Genomic DNA, 19257 nt, shown 5'->3' with positions numbered 1-19257 from the left:
GACGAATTTTGTACTGATCTGCGCAGATTCCAAATGCGGCCATTTAAACATTTATGTCGCGGTAATTTTGAAGTGATAGAATTCGAGGAACCAAAAATGAATACTTGAATTCTAAATGCTTCTCCACCATTCTCGCTGATCGATTTCATCAACGGTCCTCTTTTCTTTGTAAATAAAAATACTCATCCACAAAAAAAAATTATTATTATAAATTATAATTATAGTGACCGAGATGTCCACTCTGAGGTTTCTCTCTGATTATAGCAATTGATGTCGCAGAATTTCAAATCATGAAAATAAAAATCTCAATAATCAACAAGGAAATTGCACTATCTCGATTCCGAATATTTTTAATTTATTCAAAGCTATATTTTATTCACTGTTGCAGATCTCAAGTATTATTGTATTTTATCTATGACATAACCTATTCAGTCTTTCAACTTGAATGGTCTTCAAAATTATTATTATTGCGTTTATGGCCGCGCGTGAAAGTTCGAATGAGCAGTGCATTGTTTTGTTAGAATTGTTATAAATCGAAAAATATTTTATATGTATATATATTTTTTCCAAATATTATCGTCGCGTATAGAATAAAAAGTTCAACATGAAATGCATCATACCCGGCGGTAACGTCAAAAGTATGCTTATTATTTTTTTAATTTTTTGTTAGAGACATCAGAATTGCTGTTTTATAGCGCAAACGAAATTCGTCAATTTAATTTAATATTTTCTATTACATGACTAATTTAATCTTTTATACTTATTTATTTTGTACCACATATATTATTATTTACAAAAGAATGTATTAAATGTTATACTTTAAGCTAAATAAGGGGCCTATTCTGTAACTCTTAACGACTCTGATGATATCGTTAAATTGTTGCGCATCTTTTGTATACAAAATCTGCGCAATGACAATGTAATGATATCGTTGCAGTCGTTAAGAGTTACAGAATAGAACCATAAAGCTTTTAAAAAATTTGTATCAGAAAAAATTCAGATAAATATAATTTTATGAAGCTTCTTTGTACTGATTTTTTTAATTAGCATTTTTTTATTGATGCAGCTTTGGCAAAGGCGATACATACACTAGCAAAGATTGGAGATGAAATGTATGTGAATCCTCAAAAGGAATCTATCTCTTTTCGTACAGTCAACATGGCAAAATCGGCATATTCGGACTTCACGTTTCACAGAAATTTCTTCTCCTATTATGATCTTGGAAATCTCGATGAAGAAGAGGCACAGAAGTGTAAAATTTCAATGAGGGTAGTATCTATTTCAAATACATTTATGTACATGATATTTAGTCTATTCTACTATATACAGAGCGCAATGACAGTCTTCAAATCTGCACATACATTGGACAAGCATGTGGAAACTTGTCACATTCATTTGGAGACGGATGCCTGTAATCTAACATTTATCTTAAAATATAAAAATGGTATTAACATGTCCCATCTGATGCCCATTTTGGATTCTGAAAAGTTGCAAGTACACTAAAAACATTTTTCTTGTTATAATTGATTCTCAGATACAATTTAAAGATTATTTAATGTTTACAAACTATTTAAACTTGATTAATTTTATTAATTATAGTATTTCCAAATATTCTGAATATTTGAGTAATTAAAAAGTAATAATTTTTTAATATTATAAAAAAGAAAACATCTGAGGATCAAATTTTCATCTGAACTTTATTGATTGTATCAGACAATGAAATTTTGGATTAAATAGGCATCGTACACTAAGGCTAGTATGTCCAATGAATTGACGTCACGAGCTCGAACATTTACAGAGGCTCTGCAAAATTTTCCACAAAATTTGATCGAAATAACGCTCCAGATAACGCCACATAAATTATTATTTAGAAACTACGTGGATGATGTATCACGTAAGAAGTATCCTACTTCTAGCATATATAAAATGCAAAATAATGTAGTAATTAATATATTACTGTCAATTAATGTCAATTAATACTACAGTCATATGTATTACAGTTATGGTAAATACTACACGTACCCAGCTGGCGTTTGGTATCGGAGAATTTGATCGTTACACTATTGGCAACGAAACAAGTATCACATTTTGTTTAAAAGAAGTCAAAGCCTTACTCGTTTTCAGTGAGAGCGTAGGCGTTCCAATTACTGCAAGTTTTGGAATAGCAGGAAGGTATACATCAAATTTTTAAATTATTTACTTAAATAATTATTAAGTAGATTTGTACTTTGATAGTTAAAGATTAATATATTGAAGTATTAGGTGTTGGAATTAATTCGTAGCGTTTTTTAATGAAAGAATGTTATTTATTTCACATGAGCATTAAAAAATACATTAATGAAAGTACTTCCCATCACTTGTAAAACGTTACGAATTAATTCCAACACCTAATATTATTTCTCTATATCAATAATAAAAAGTGAGCATTTTATATTTCGATAATTATTGATTTTTCAATATTACATTTTTTTCAGACCAATATTGTTTACGGTGAAAAGTCCAGCTTTTGAAACAAACATGCTATTATCAACTCTAAGTCCGGACTGTGATAGTCAGTCAGACACATCGATTGTCAGTAGACAAGTGCAATCTATTCGAAAAAAGAATGCTTCGAGGAGTACATCCAATCGTGTCAACAAAGTGTCTTCGAGTCGAATAAAAAAATCTATCAAACCTACTGTTAGTGATGTGTCCAAGAATACGCTAGTAAAAGAGAAAATTCAGTCGGACATAACACTCAACGAAAATAGGAATGCTTCTATAAGCATCGTTAATGCAAATGCTAATAATTCTATAAATGGTGTTCAAGAAAGAAATTCACATATGCCAGTACAAAGTTGTTGCTCTGTCGTATGCAGTCCTGCTAGCACATCTTCGGCGATTAGGAAGATTTCGGAGGGCCAAAGGAAGTTAGTAAATTCAGTATTTTCTAGCATTACAAAGAGAAAATCGACGGATGATAAAGGAAATCAGAAAGAGAGAGAAGATGCAATAGTTTGTATTGACCTAGACGATAATGTGCCACAGTCGCCGCCGCGTAAAGTGGCCAAGAGGGCAAAAGTAGTGTTTCAGAAATGTTTTCAGAATACTTTTGATCCGCGAATGTTACCTGGTCATGACACTATCTTGGTAGAGGATTCCGATGAGAATAACAGTGATTGATATTATCTTGTGAAATTTGGAAGAACTTCTATATAATGATAAAAGAATAATTTATTTGCTCCATAATAAAATACTATGTATAATTTCATAACAGATTTTCTGGACAATTAATTTTCAAGACAATATTTAAAGTAAATTATTTATTTATTATTTTGAATAACGTTTTTCTTTATTTAAATCAGTTTTTTTAAATCAGAGACCACTTTTTTTAAATTGAAAATTAAATTTTTGTTTAGTTTCATATAGAGAGTTTTAAATAAACTTTTCAAATTAAATGTTCTTTTAATATTAAGTGATTCAATTGTGTAACCTCTCATTACTCTTGATTAATAGAGCTATTTTTCAAATAGTTTATGTTTAGTTATATGGAATTTCATAAAAAATCTGAATAATTTGAAATAATAAAAGTATAGATGTGCAAGAGAATCATGTTTACAAAGTAGATCTTGATATTGTATATATAAGATGTTATGATTGTAAAGATCTCATTGTAAATAAAGAATTTTTATACACATAAAATACCGACTAATATATGAGTATGTAAGAAGTTATTGCTTTATATTTGTCACTTTTTAGACTTATTTATTTTCTGTAAATGATTGAAAATGAGTGTAATTATGTGTGTCTGTGTGCGCGTCGAATTTTCATTTTATCACGATAAATTAATAAAAATTTTCTTGTGAGACGGAACAAATTAATCTAATTTTTCCACTAATAGAAATTCAAAATTTACACCATCAGAATTAATTCTCTTTCATAACAAAAAATAGATCAAAGTACCACATATATATAATATATTTAGGATACTATTGCATATATGTGTGTGTGTGTGTGTGTGTGTGTGTGTGTGTGTGTGTGTGCGTGTGTGGTATGTGCGTGTGGTGTGTGCGTGTGTGTGTGGTGTGTGTGTGTGTGTGTGTGTGTGTGTGTGTGTGTGTGTGTGTGTGTGTGTGTGTGTGTGTCAAGATAACACGTGCTCGTTCTAACTTTACCCGACTGTAGTGAGTTTCTAACTTACCTTAATCTTGTTCGTTTCTCGTGTCGGACACATTTATATAATTACGGAATTAGCAATCACGTGGGAGAGTAACAAAGAATAACGTAAGTAGAATGAAACGAATAGTGTTCAATTTAACTGCTCTGACGAGCGCGGGTTTGGGAGGTTGGTGTTTGGGCAAATTCTCCGAACAAAGGCGATATTCGAAAGACAATGAAACGAATGTGTTGTCATCGGCGCGACTTCGGAATATGCCGTGTTTGCCTTTATTCGGTACCGTTTCGGCGGCTACCCCCTTGATACCTGTTGAAAGCAATCACGATATGGGCTCCAAAATGTCTTCAACCGCTACAAGGGTATCACAGGTAAGTGAAAATCGAGGGTCGGATCAAGAACTATTGACTAACCCTTCAGATTTATTTAATTATATATGTTACATATAGATATATATTTATATAGCGACAAATTAAGAAAATTTCGTAATTTGCAATTGATTTTTGACAAATCAATTGTTATGGTAAATGATTTAATAAATATAATTTGATAACATTGCAAGTAATAAAAGAATTAAGTATCTTAACGACATGTAGAAACTGCTTAATGCTACAATTATTTGTAACATTATTACAAAAATGCTAATAGTCGTATTAGACCTTGATAATATTGCGGCAGATTATGAAATTTGGTTTTCCCGGATTGGATCATGTCAGGTCATATGAGGATTTTGTGCTCTCTTATGACAGGCGAAACAGAGTTGCTCATTGGGTATTTGAGCACTTGACCAAAGAGAGATTGCAGTATAACACTGAAGTAGATCGCTCAAAATGTGAATTCAAGCCTGATGAGAGTATACATCCTTTTTTCAGGTAAAGAAATAAAATTTTTTACTATTAATTTTTAGATTATTCTTAAAAAAATCTGAAAATTTATTAATTAAATTTAATAGATTAAAACTTAATAAAAAGAAGAGCATAAAACCACAGTTTAATTTAAACTGTTTTAAATTATTTATTAATGTAATTATATATTAAATATCACAAAGAATATCTTGTGTTGCTGTGGTTTTATGCTCTTCTTTTTATTAAGTTTTGATTTATAAACCACATTTGTTATGATTATATATTTAATAGATTAAGTTAATCAATTGAGAATCTTAATTTTGATGATGCCAATAGATCACAGAATACAGACTACAAAGGAAGTGGCTATGATCGTGGTCATCTGGCAGCAGCTGGGAATCATAAAGTGGACCAGAAACACATGGAACAAACCTTTTTCCTCACTAATATGGCACCACAAATCGGAAAAGGTTTCAACAGAGATTCCTGGAACAGACTGGAGAAATACGTTCGAAAATTAACAAATATTTACAAGGATGTTTACGTGTGCACAGGACCATTGTATCTTCCTAAGTGCGTTTCAGTACGTTTACTTGCTGTTTCCAGTTTTTGCTTTGTGAATCTTGTCTATTTTCATTATTATTATTTACCTTATTAATGTTCAATTTTTTTATTATCACGTATTATATATGACGCTGCGCTTACTTAGCGCCGAGACAATATATCTCCAAATTAGTGTTATGTTTACTATAAAGCTTAAGTTTCGCTTGTCTTACTCGAAACTTAATTTTGAAAAATATTGTAATAAATTTACATTGTTACTTTTTATTTATAGAAGAGAAGCAGATGGAAAAAAATATGTGCGTTATGAAGTAATAGGCTCAAATCATGTGGCAGTGCCCACACATTTTTACAAAGTGATCGTTGGTGAAACCAGCGATGGCAAACTTGAAATGGAAGCTTTTGTAATGCCGAATACGCCGATTGATGATAATGCACCACTTACTAATTTCCAGGTATTCCAAAAAATTATATATAAAATATAAAAGATATTAAAAACTATGTGAAACACATTCTGTATATATAAAAATTATAAATATATATTTAAGTGTATAGCAATATAAACATAATTAAATTGCCAATACATTATTAATTATAATAGAAGAGATTATTACAACTACGTATTAGAATAATTATACAAGTGTAAAAAATAAGTAATGTATTAAATTTATTCAGTATAATAAGAAATAATAAATTTATATTATAAGAATTTGATCAATTTTTTAACAGGTACCACCAGACAGCATTGAACGCGCTGCTGGACTTTTATTCTTCGACAAAATTTCACGAAATAAATTAAGCAAAGTGAATGGCAAGAATACAGGCTGAATTTGACGACTGCTCCATTCTCTTTTCTTATTCAGATCGTAAAGAGTTTTATTTTCTGACACATCATCACACATATGTATATTTAAATCAAATCCATTATTTTTTAATTCATTGTACATAATTTTAGAAGTTTTATCATGATATTTTATATTATCCATATTATATATTGTTTTAGCTGCTTTGTATTTTATTTTATCGAATAAAGATATTTGTTGATGCGTCAATTCGTTTTTGTTTACATATGCGTTTATTCATTTTGTACATTTAGTCGTCCGCTTGGAGTCGCTATATTTAATTGTGTAACGCAATGTACTGTATATTTTCGACTCGTTTATACCGAATAAAACGCGCTCATATCTACCGTATTTATTCTCTTGACTCTTATGTCGAAGATTTAGATATAGATATACCTATATTTACTGTGAAATAAAAATTATGCGTATAAATAATTTTACATAGCGTTTTGAAATGAATAGAAACGAAATAGTTATTTGAACTATACATATTCAGACGATTTTTACATATTTGGGCAAAATAAAAAAATTGAATAAAAAGGATGTAATTAATACAAATTTAGTTTTGTTGAATATATAAATATGGAATGTATATATACATATATTCGGTATATACATCTGGATTTTCTTTATTTTTCTTATTTCAAACGCTGGGAACTCAGTCTTGAACACAAATACTTTATAAGTGAAGAATCAAACGCTTATAAAATCGCAAGATAAAATCTTATAAGATATCGCCTCGTCGCTACTTTGGTCGTGGTAGTATAAGTACGTATCGATTAATACGTTTGTTATCGTTTAAATATCTAATAGTCATATAAAATCCTAAATGTGATAAAGTCATTAATAATCTTTTTATCTTACGAGCTATGTCTATGTACAAAATTAACAGGCGCGGTGATAATGCGAGTTTTTCCGTGTGCGCGAAGAATTTTTTTTTTTATGTTCACATCGGAAATACTTGACACTATCCATGTTTCTTTATAATAAGTCAGAATATATGTCGCTGCTTGACGATATTTAAGACTAATTCTTGCGAAAATAGGCAAATTAAAAGAGAACTTTATTGCAATTTAATTAATACATATAAAAAGTATAATTAAAATTCTATTGAATAAATAAAAAACGTGTTAAAAGCAAATTAAAATAAATGATAAATAGTTTAATAGAAGCAAAAAATATAAAATGACACTAAAAATAAGATAAGAATTAAAAGGAATTAATAAAAATTTTTTAAACCAAATAGATTAAAGAAAAAATATAATTAAAATTAAATTTTAAATAAAGGAAGTTATTACAAATTTAATAAAAATTTAATTAGAGGAAAATAAATGTAATTAGCAGAATAGTTTCAAACATAAAAAATGTTTGAATTCGCAGAATAAGTGTCTACATAAAAATTCCTCCCTTAATTTACCTATTTTTTGCAAGCGTAAGAAAGTAATTATGCATTATTCTCGAGATCTAGTATGTATTTTTAAGTCGTACGCCTTTTTGGAATATCGTTCTGCTTGTTTCCTCTGTTTATTCTCATTTATCAATATTGCATGCATCGCGACTTATAAATAATATCTCTTTAAGTAAAGTATACATTAGGCACTAAAATGGACGGGTCTGTTTGCTCGGATTCGCCTCCTTCGAGTATTGCTTTACGTTTTAAGGACACTTCTGAGAGCTTTAAGTACACTTTATTATAATCTATGTGATATTTATTTTACGCGTGTTATTTACAGGATGTCTTAGAGAAAGAGAGAGAAAGAAAGGGAGACATATAGTTTATTTTTTTATTATTATTAAATAAAACCTTTTTATCCGAGTATTATTTGATATTCGAATATATCTCCCGTAATTCTTAGAATTCTTAAATTCAGAATTTTTGAGTCTCTTATATAGATTCTTAACATTTACAATCTGTAGTTTGTCGAATCTTTAGAATCATTAAATTCTAAATCCTCGAATTCTCAAATTTTAAAACATCGTCATTGGTCCCTTGGATTTAAGTAAAAGAATTACGATCTTTTTAAATTCGCAATAAATATACTCTTTCTCTGAAACATTCCATATTATACATTCTCAGAAAGCTCGAAACAAAACGTTGACTTTGAAGTTCCAACGCAATGCCAAGTTTTCAAATCCACTCGATCGATAATTATCCTCTATTGGCAAACATGCCGTCGAAAATTGTATCGTTGTAAAAACGTTTTTATTTTATTAATCCTAGAATCATTGTCTACGTGATTCTTTACAAACGTTGAATTAAAAAGATTTTACGGAAATTTTTTAATCGAATTCCGAAAGATCTAAAATTTAATTTTATAATAAATTTTCCTTTCTGTCTATTTTTTTGTAACGATGAAACAGCGAGGACTAGAAGACGCGATGATCGTTTCACGTCAACGACTTGGCTGTTTATTGAGCCATCTGCATTCAGTCGAAAATCTTCGCTATGGTGAATCACATTTTCGGAAGATTAGGCTATGCAAATGGCTCGATATATGGAAAGATTTACAATTGCAAATTTGCAAGTAAGCAAAATTATATAATTATATAAAATTATATAAAAGCAAAAAATTTATGATTTTAATTTTAATAATTTTAATTTTAGAAAAAGAGTAAAAGAAATGATATTATTTTATTCTTATTAATTTTCTTTCGCATAATACGAAATCTGTTCTTTCGAAAAGCAGTTTCCACATATCGAAATTCACTCGCATTACCTAATTACGGTTTACCTCCTTCCGATTGCCACGTTTATATCAATCTCTCCTCTGGTGGAGGCTTCATTACATTATCCATCTCCACTCTTGGATTGCTGAACTCCTGAGCACTTGGACTGTATGTGCCACGTGTTGCACGTTTTTTCCTTGCCATCATAAAAAGCGCTATAAGAGATACGATGGCAATTAGGAGGAGACAGCCCACGATCGGACCTACGATTACCACTATGTCGAGGGCTTGGCCGCTTAAATAATTATATTCCAGCTGAAAAATATAAATTATGCATATATTTGTTATCGATATATGTACATAAAAATAAATAATTTATATAAATAAACTTTGTTGTGTAAACATTATGTGTATATTTTAATATATTTATTTGTTTATATAATATATATATATACACATATTATATATATATATATATATATATATATATAAAATTGTTTTTAATATTTAAAACTTTTGTATAGAATAATGATGATAATATTGTATATTTTATGCATTCTTATTGAATCACTGGCTAATTTCATAACTTGTGCATATGATCTAAATCTTCTTCAAATTTTATTTTACCTCTGTACAATTTCGTCCCGTGTAATTAGGAGTGCATCGACATATGTATTCACCATCGTCACCACATTCGCACGTGCCACCATTGTGGCAGAAATCCTAAATCAAATATTAAGACAAAGGTTACTTACGCATTATAATGATTGAGAAGAAATTAAACACGTGCAAATAATTATAACAAATTTTTTTGTTTTAATTTTCATTATTATAACTTTAATAAGGACTCGTAAAATTTTATTTTTCATTAAGCTTTTCCAATTTTCTAATATTTATAGCTTATCCATTAGATTTTATATCAAGTTATTTTTTAATTTTTAATTTATCAAAATTTTGCAGTTTCTTTTCCACATTATTTATCAATGGCGCTATTTTCTCGGCAGAAAATTAAAGGACTCACATCCTGGCATGGATTCGCCATGCCGCAATTGTAGCCGCAATAGCCGTCGTCGCAGATGCACTGATAGATACCAGGCAGATTCTCGCATTTACCGTGCCCACAATCGATCTCTAAATCCTGACACTCATTCACGTCGATGGAACAATTAATTCCGGAATATCCAGTACCCTGGCAATCGCACACGTACTTGTTCACTCCATCGTAGCACTTGCCGTCATTCTGGCAGGGCCCGTTGCCCTCAGAATCTACCGCGCAATCATCAATGTTGATCTCGCAGTACGTACCAGTGTAACCGACGGGACAGATGCATTTTGGCGCCTATTTCACGTAATAATAATTGCAGAATGATTAAACGATACAAAGGAATTCTCGAGAGATGAAATTAGAATTACAATTCCAAATAAAAATTATAAAATCTAAGAATTTAAAGATGTTCGAGATTTCTAAAACTTACAGGTTTCAAATTTTTAGTCCAGAAACTCAAAGAATCTAGAATTTAAAAATAATGGACAAGAAATTTAATTATTTTTAATTTTTATAATTTACTCTTCACTTCTCGAAATTTCCAAATAAGAATCTAATAAAAAAATCTAATTAAATATATAATAATAACAATAATTTTCAAATTATACTCCTTAGAATATCAAAATATAAAAACGCAGAAAGAAGAAAGATATACCTTATATGGAATGAGGAACTCGCATCTACCTCCGTTTTGGCACTTTGTGTGGAAACAATAAGGTGTGTCACAGGTCGGGCCGTCGTAGCCGGGTGCGCAATTGCAGGTGAAATTGTTACCGGTTTTTGGATTCGGTTCGTCTAAGCAGGATGTGGTTGCTCCGCTTTTACATGGCTCATTCTTGCAGGTGATTAGTCGGAAGCTTTCACATAGTTCACCAGTGAATTGATCAGGGCACTCACACCTGAACGAGCCCGGTAGATTTACGCATACGCCCTCGTGTTTACACGGACTAAGCGTTACGCACTCGTTGATGTCGCTATCGCATCTGTAATCAGATAAGAAAGGAACTTGATAAGAGAGAATCATAATCCCTTCTTAATTGTTACAGAATACAGTTTCATGGAATTTTATCTTTGTTCTGCTGAGATATATGTATAGGTGGGTTTTGTGTGCGTGTGATATGATATAAATCATATGACTTCACATGACTTTCTGATATGATAAGTTGATAAAAAAGATTCAGAATTTTTTTAAATGTCCCCTATATACAAAATGTATGACTTTTCTGTATCAACCGACGTTCATATTAATTAATTATAAATATTTACTAATGTAATAATGCTTAATACATTTGATTATTAATTATTATTTATTAATTATCATTAATGTCTTTTTTATAATTAAGTTACACACACACACACACAAAATATTAATCCCTCCTTGTATATAAACCTAAAATAATTTAAAGAAAAGAGAATACTTACAGCCATCCCTGCCATCCATTCTTGCATACGCAGGTATAATTGGCGATACCGTCGACACAAGTCGCGCCGTTTTGGCACTTGTTGTCGATGCATTCGTCAATATTAAAAGAACAGTCGTCCTCGGCATAACCTGCCGGACATTCGCAGACGTAACTATTGGCCTTATCGAAGCAATAACCATTGTTTTGGCAATCCATGTCGAAACACAATTGACAACCGATACTGTCGCGATGAGTGGCGTTATCGTTATCCCGTAATTCCAGGTACTCCAACGGGGTGAAGTTCGCATTCTGATAAACTTCTTCGTAGGTGAAATAGTGCAACAATATGCTGCCGATACGTACTTCACCGAGACAACCCTTAAATGGTTCTCCTGTGTATGTAAAGAAAAGAATAAATTTCTGATTTCAAGAAAAAAAAATATTAAACATTTTTTTAAAACAACAAAGAAAGAGAGAATCAATTCTACGGAGACGACTAAAAGTTTTAGAATGAAAACAATAATTGAATTTCTCGAATGTTCAGAACCGAGTAGAATCAGGGATTAAAAGTTCGGAGTTTATGCATTTCCATTTTTAAATGATATGAAATAAACTGATAACTGATGACTGTAAACTGATGACTGTGATATTACTTAATTTAATATTTGTTGCATACAACGTGTAAATAATATTTAAAGCTAATTAAAATTCTTTATACCAAAATTTTATACGCACCGGATATCATACTATGTGGAGGCATGGTGGTCGTCAGCCTATGTTCATAATCCACGCTATTGCCCTCAATTCCGTTTCTATTCTCAGGTCTAGATCCAACAGTAAGGTAAGTATCCTTGTCGGACAAGGCACTGGAGGAAATTCCACCGAGAGTAACTGTTCCTGTTATCAGTAGATCGTACCACAGTTGGAAGCTAAAGTTGAGACTCATACGAGGCTGTTCTTCAGTAGGATTAGCGTAACCGCATTCCACGGAATTGTTGTTCAGTTTGATGAGCAATGAAGTCCAGTTTCCGTCAGGTTGGCTCTTACCAAAAGAGACATTATTTTGATTTTCTAAATCGAGCCGCCAGGATACGGTGACATTGTCTTTGAAGATGAATACGGTGAAGTGTTGATCACCCATGTGAGGCGCTATGTGAAGTAACGTGCCACCAGTATTGGATCGATAGGTGATCTCGATGGTGTCAAGTGGTAGATCACTGGCAGTATCTGTAACGCGACCGTACGTATACGTGAAGAGAGTAGAAACACCGTCAAAGGTCGCGTTGGCGATGCACTCGTAACCGTCGTCAAGGTTCTGGCAACGTGATCCCGCCGGACAGTCTTGCAACTGACAGAATTCCATCTCTTGGCAAGTTTTGCCGGTGTAACCGCGCGGGCACTGACACCAGAAGTCATTCCACGTGACATGACATGTGCCATTGTGATTGCACGGATTGCTCACACACACATCGTCCGTCACCACACCCTCGAGGACTTTTTCAGGATCGAAGGAGACATTGCCGAACTGAATAAGTGCAGGAATGTCCTGTGCCTAAAAGAAAATAAGAGTTATTTATAAATTTCAAAGTATATTGTACATAATTATTGCTAATATATGAAAAAGGATTCTAATCACCTTTAGCGGGAAAAATTCTACGACCATCGTTTTTGTACCGTTTGATATCTTCACATCTTGGATAATGCCTTTGAAATTAATTTGTGGCGTTTGTTGCACTTCCATTTGTCTATCAACTTGACGAATGTATCGTGATGACTGTGGAAGTCCTCCCAGATAGAAAACGGTAACATTTAGATCACCTGTAGCACTGATGGTTTTGCGGAAGTATTCGGTATCGTTGATTTTCACTTGAACGAGAGTGACATTTCTCACCACTTGGATCAAATGGTTGTTTCCATCATTGAGCTTTACACCACCGACGGAGTAAGCTTCCGTGCCGTTAAATTGAATCCTCACACGCAATTCCCCGCCCTCCAATTGTGCCGCTATGTAGGTCTTCTCTTGAGACTTTTGATCGATTTGAGAATCTGGTTCCGTACCCAGATAGAAGATATCACCATAGCTCTCCCGTGTGCGAATAAACATGGAGATATCAACGACCGAGCTGACAGTACGTCTGGCTGCGTCGCTGACCCTTACGGTCACGTAACCATTCGTGATATTCTCGTAGCCAAAGGTGGCTGCTGTCATATTGTACTGGCATGTGTGACCGAGGTAAGGACGCTCACACTTGCAATAGAATTCGCGCCAACGATCAGTACAATGACCGCCGTTTTTACAAGGGTTTGGTGAGCATTGAGCTTCGCGAGGACAGCCCGCTTCCACATCCTCCATGTACATAGTTTTTGATGTGGTGCCGGAGTAAACCTGAAATAAAGTTTGGAATCTCATGAAATATTGTTGTATAAATTATTATGAAGATAACACAATTTTAAGAGTTTGGCAAAAGAAATTGTTATTATGCAGATTGGCAATAAAAATAAATAAGTTAAAAGAACTTAAAAATTTCTGATTATTAATCAAAATAGATCGAAATTAATATTAGATTAACGTACCCATTCGCCGTTGATGACAACGTCTTCCATGCAGCCGACAAAGAAAGTAAACGAAGATAAGCGAGACAATCTTCTCAAGAAGCTCAAGGAGTTGATGTGACTCCCGCCCACAAAAGTCGTAGGGAAAGATGTGTGGTTCGATGAATTGGAACCTTCATTGGGACTGATGGGATAGATAGTTTGTTCCTCATTGGCGGAAAGAACGAGATGAGTCGCATTAATCGCTACAAAGGCCTTTTGCCAATTGGAATCATTGAGTCCACTACCAACGAAGACTCCATCCCATTTATTTAATATACTAGAATGTATGTTGAGTTTGCCGTTCACCAACTGGAGAATATAAATGGTCACACCTCTACCAATAGCTAGCAGACCATTCGGTAAGGTAGTCCTGAAGCGAAATTGGATATCGTAGCCCTCGTCGCGCGTGGTGTTCACCAAGACATACGAGCTGCCGCTTAGAGACATTGTCGTCACCTGTGAATTTATCGAGCAATAATAACACTTAAGATGTTTATCAAATTGCTTATACAAGTGGGACACGTTTACGCACCTTCTTCCGCCAGAAGCGCTTCGGGAAAAAGTTAACGTGTGCGATAAAGCATAATTAAGCGTGAATGATAAATACTTTTTGCATTCTTTTTGCAATGACTAATGATTATTAATTATTCGAAATTTTTTCAAGTATGATAAAAATAGAGAAGTTTTGTAAATAAAGCAAAAATTTTGTTGAAAAAAATTTATAAAAAAATTTATTAGTTAAAAGTGAATTTATAAAAAATGTTTCATGAAACGCAGAATGTTTTTAATTATTCGAAATTATATTAAAATTGTTTAAAAAAAAATGCTTAATAAGAAATATAAACACTTACATAATCACAGACTTCACCGTGGTAGCCGTTGGGACACGTGCAGTTGAACTTGTGAATGGTCTCATCGACTAGGTAGGGCCAGCAAGTGCCTCCATTTTGACAAGCATTGCCTTGACAGCCCATTAACTTTACCGAGCAATTTTTGCCACCGTATTCCGATTCACAAGTACAAAAATAGTCAGCTCTACCATCTGTGCACACTCCATGCTCGCAGGGACTGTATCTTTTGCATTCGTCAATCTCGTGTTGGCAGTGATCTCCTTCGTAGCCCTCGTCACAATCACAAGTGTAGCCACCGATGCGATCCATACAGGTACCTGGACCACAGGGATTGCTGTCACATTCGTTGATATTCACTTCACAATTCTTGCCGGTGACACCTTGGACGCAGAGGCACTCATATCTATCAAGATTTCAAGAACTTATTCCTTTTACATCCGATAAAAAACGTAAAAAGTATTTCAAAAATCACAGATTTCAAGTCATCATCTTAATGCGTTACGCATTTTATGGAACGTGGAATATTTCTGAACAAAATTTTGAAATAAAATAAGAAAAAACTAGGAATTAGCTGAAAGAATTATTTAAAGGCTTACCCGCTGGCATTGGTGTAATTGAATTCCTGGGTAAAGATCGCAGGTAAATTTAGAGCCTCGCTCTTGTAAAGATTTTTGTTTGATCGCTCGAGACAAGTGCCATTATACTGACAGGGCGAACTCTCGCACTCGTTCACATCTATTTCGCAATTCTTACCAGTGTAGCCGGTATAACATTGGCATTTGTAACTTTTGATGTCGTCCAGACACAGTCCACCATTTACACACGGTTGCGGCAAACATTCATCGATATTATTCTCGCAATGCAGACCCTTAAAAATCGGAGTTTAAAAAATTTTTAATTATAAACAAACAATTAAATTTAATAAAATTCTTACTTTTTAAATTAGATTTAAATAATATGTAAAAATAAATTAAAATATTGAATATAATTAGAAACAACAATTAACGAAATTATAATTCAACTTACTTTTAAAAATTTTTATTTCCCACAAGTTAAACATTTAATATATTAAATTAAATAAAAAGACTAAATGTAAAAAGTAATTGGAATCACAAAATAGCTGTGTGCACTTTAAAAAAGATTCTATTTTATTGATAATAACAGTAAATTATTTTCTTAATTTACTAAAAGGAGCTTTACCTCAAAACCAGTATCGCTGCAATCGCAAGTGTAACCATTTATGCCATCAATACACTTTCCTTGATTCATACAAGGTGATGATTCGCATTCGTCAATGTTGATCTCGCAATTAACACCGAGAAACCCAACCGGGCACACGCACGTGTATGATGCTATACCGTTGACACATTGTGCCCCGTTGTGGCACGGGTTACTGTCGCACTCGTTCACGTCTATCTCGCAGGTTTTACCAGTATAACCTGGTTGACATACACACTGGAACATGTTGATACCATCGAGACACGTAGCATTATTCTTGCAAGGACCGCACAAACATTCATCGATATTGATGTCACAATGATCACCGGAAAAACCCGGCCGGCAGAAGCAATTGTAGCTACCCTCAGTATTAATGCAGATCCCGTTGTTGCATAGAGAATTGCCGTGCAACTCACATTCGTTTACATCAAGATCGCAATACTGACCTGCGAATGATATTTAAAAATTCAATTTTTGCGAAAGAAACTGTTTGAAATATTATATACTTTTCTGATAATACAAACAAGCTAAAAGTTTCTTTTTTTGAAACATACAAATGCATATCTTTATTTTAATGTAAAAAGATAAAACTATATATATGACTAAGTTAATATAATAGTACATTAAAATTAAAGGAGAACATAATTTTTTCGTAAGAGACTGTTCAGAGATTGTTTCATATCTATATTTTCTTACATAGTCTTTTCTTGGAAACAAAAAATTATAATAATAACGCTACATGCAAGGAAAAATTGATACAATGTGCGTATGTGTGTGTGTATCCTTTATTTACATCGTTACGAAATCGCTTCATTCATTTAAAAGCTAATTCAGAGAGTTGTTCAACTCTTTGATTTCGTGAGTCATCTAATTTAAAATTTGATAATACTTGCCTTGAAAGCTTTCTATACATTTACATTCGAAACCGCGATCACCGAGATCGATGCACGTGCTGTTATTGTTGCACGGTTTTGTCGCACAATGATCCACAATCAGTGTGCAATTGGGATCTCTGTAGCCCTCGCGGCATTTGCATTCGTAATTAGCGATACCATCAACGCAAATCTTGTCATCTGGACACATCACGTCTATGCAATCATCGATATTCACGTCGCACACCTTGAATCACGTCGTATTAAATTTAATTAAATTTACTTTACATTTTCACATCAAAATTTTTCAATAAAATATGATATCTATAAATTCTGTATATCTTATAAGTCAAAATTACGATACCTTGCCCTCAAAGCCATGTAGACATTCGCAAACGAATTCTCTTTTTGATCTTGGCATCAGCATACAGGTACCATTGTTTTGACAAGGATTTATGACGCATGCATCATATTCCCGTTCGCAATTATCACCCACGAAATCTCTAGTGCAGTTGCAAGTGTATCCATTAACACGATCGATACAGGTACCACCATTCTGACATGGTTGTGATAGACATTCGTCTATATCGATCTGGCAATTCTTCCCTGCAAAAACATTTATAGTTTTCTCTTAAAAAAATTCTAAGCGTGTCGAAAAACCGATATTATTAAAAATTAAAATTAAAAATAACTAAAAATATTTTTTTCAAATTAAATAATAAATGAAAACACGGGCAATTAAGAGCCTAAATTCGCAGTAATTGGAGCGATTATATCAATATATACATATTTCTCAGTACTACATATATATAACAAATATCGAACGTTTCAGCTTAATTCAAGCCATCTTCAGCAGTCTAGTATAATAAAATCTCTTGATGAATAATTCCAAACATCTTATTTTGTATAATACAACTTCCTTAATACAATTCAAGTAATTGCAAATCAAAGTAGACGATTATCAAATCTGAAGTGTGTAACGGTCATTTAGCTGTTAGACTAAGTGCGAACTACTCCATAACTGCACAATGAAATACTATAAATTAAATCACGATCGGCAAAAAGAATATCATAAAGCCAAGCATCTTTAGCGACTCTGAGAGATTCCCTTACTGCACTCGATTATTTTGATTTGCGACTACTTGAATTGTATTAGGGAAGTTGTATTATACGAGACTATCAAGATGCTTGGAATTATTCATCAAGAGATTTTATTGTACTAGACTGCTGAAGATGATTTGAATTAAGCCGAAACGCTCGATATTTGTTATATATATGTAGTACTGAGAAATATATGTTGATATAATCGCTCCAATTACTGTGAATTTAGGGTCTTAATCACCTGTGTTTTCATTTATTATTTAATTCTTATCTCAAGAGCCTAACTTTAATTACTCTTTGATATTTTTTTCATTTACAGTAAATTACAAATAGAAAGTTTTGAAGAAATAAAAATGTATAAAATAGACAATTATAATTAAAATAATTATAGAAACTATAAAAATTATTAATAACAAAGGAAGAGAACATTTTGTAATTTGATATAAAATAAATGACTTTTTATTTACGTAAAACTGTCAATATTAGGATAATTTTACAATGTCGAGGTAAGCAAATGTTGTTAAATTTAATCATGATTAATTTTTACCTCTCCATTCAGGTAAGCAGGTGCAATTGAAACCATCTTTGCCGCTGGTACAAGTGCCACCGTTGGCGCAAGGATTGCTGGCGCAGTAGTTGACAGTGCAATTAGGCGGATTACCCATAAAACCGGGATTGCAGACACACTGAGGTCCATGGGAGTCCTCCACGCAGATGCTGTTAGGCGGACAGGCTGCGTTCTCGCAGAGACCTCTCAGTTCGCAATGACGACCAGTGAATCCTGGGATGCACTCGCAGTGATAAGTGCCCACGTCGTCGATGCACTTACCGCCATTAGCACAGGGTTCGATCAAGCACTCATTCAGATTAAGCTCGCAATTCTGACCCTCGAAGCCTGTCGGACAGTGGCAGATATAGGCGCCGTAATAATCATAACATATGCCATTATTCAAGCACGGATTCGCCTCACATTCGTCGATGTCTACGTCACAGTTGAGACCCTCATAGCTGAAGAGAAGAGAAATGAAATGTATTAGAAATAGAAGAATCTAAGAATTTGTGCAGCATTATTTTCGCGAAAATTAATGGAATGAAGTAGCAAGT

At 32.9% G+C, this 19257-nt stretch overlaps 3 protein-coding genes across 6 annotated transcripts in view; 2 read left to right on the top strand and 1 right to left on the bottom strand.

Annotated features, from left to right (window-relative positions):
* Nucleotides 1-205: 205 nt before the first annotated feature.
* On the top strand, nucleotides 206-3681 carry Rad9 (cell cycle checkpoint control protein Rad9). 3 transcript variants are annotated; one of them, XM_011063360.2, is made up of 6 exons: nucleotides 208-638; nucleotides 1067-1269; nucleotides 1330-1494; nucleotides 1738-1894; nucleotides 2001-2172; nucleotides 2475-3681. In XM_011063360.2, the coding sequence occupies exons 1-6, from the start codon at nucleotides 605-607 to the stop codon at nucleotides 3160-3162; spliced, it is 1419 nt and encodes a 472-aa protein (XP_011061662.1). In that variant the 5' UTR covers nucleotides 208-604; the 3' UTR covers nucleotides 3163-3681. The 3 variants fall into 3 exon arrangements, with proteins under 3 accessions (XP_011061661.1, XP_011061660.1, XP_011061662.1); XM_011063359.2 differs by having other exon boundaries at nucleotides 206-626; nucleotides 1067-1494; XM_011063358.2 differs by having other exon boundaries at nucleotides 207-638; nucleotides 1067-1494.
* A 316-nt stretch (nucleotides 3682-3997) lies between these two features.
* On the top strand, nucleotides 3998-6611 carry EndoG (endonuclease G, mitochondrial). The gene is made up of 5 exons (XM_011063361.2): nucleotides 3998-4524; nucleotides 4832-5025; nucleotides 5335-5571; nucleotides 5834-6014; nucleotides 6289-6611. The coding sequence occupies exons 1-5, from the start codon at nucleotides 4273-4275 to the stop codon at nucleotides 6385-6387; spliced, it is 963 nt and encodes a 320-aa protein (XP_011061663.2). The 5' UTR covers nucleotides 3998-4272; the 3' UTR covers nucleotides 6388-6611.
* Nucleotides 6612-19257, bottom strand: part of crb (cell polarity complex component crumbs) — a 34248-nt gene continuing 21602 nt past the window's right edge. For both annotated transcript variants that reach the window (XM_011063363.2, XM_087411101.1), the window contains 14 exons: nucleotides 18701-19161; nucleotides 17417-17658; nucleotides 17074-17299; nucleotides 16163-16626; nucleotides 15559-15830; nucleotides 14963-15365; nucleotides 14091-14567; nucleotides 13153-13902; nucleotides 12252-13068; nucleotides 11536-11908; nucleotides 10769-11096; nucleotides 10090-10407; nucleotides 9696-9791; nucleotides 6612-9383 (listed from right to left, as the gene is read on the bottom strand). In XM_011063363.2, coding sequence (XP_011061665.2) covers nucleotides 9153-9383; nucleotides 9696-9791; nucleotides 10090-10407; nucleotides 10769-11096; nucleotides 11536-11908; nucleotides 12252-13068; nucleotides 13153-13902; nucleotides 14091-14567; nucleotides 14963-15365; nucleotides 15559-15830; nucleotides 16163-16626; nucleotides 17074-17299; nucleotides 17417-17658; nucleotides 18701-19161 — 5458 coding nt within the window. In that variant the 3' untranslated portion in view covers nucleotides 6612-9152. The remainder of the gene's footprint in view (nucleotides 9384-9695; nucleotides 9792-10089; nucleotides 10408-10768; nucleotides 11097-11535; nucleotides 11909-12251; nucleotides 13069-13152; nucleotides 13903-14090; nucleotides 14568-14962; nucleotides 15366-15558; nucleotides 15831-16162; nucleotides 16627-17073; nucleotides 17300-17416; nucleotides 17659-18700; nucleotides 19162-19257) is intronic.

Source organism: Acromyrmex echinatior, chromosome 11, assembly GCF_024713525.1.
Source record: "Acromyrmex echinatior isolate Ae372 chromosome 11, ASM2471352v2, whole genome shotgun sequence".
Taxonomy (NCBI): Eukaryota; Metazoa; Arthropoda; class Insecta; order Hymenoptera; family Formicidae; genus Acromyrmex; species Acromyrmex echinatior.
This window is presented reverse-complemented; position numbering and strand designations above follow the sequence as displayed.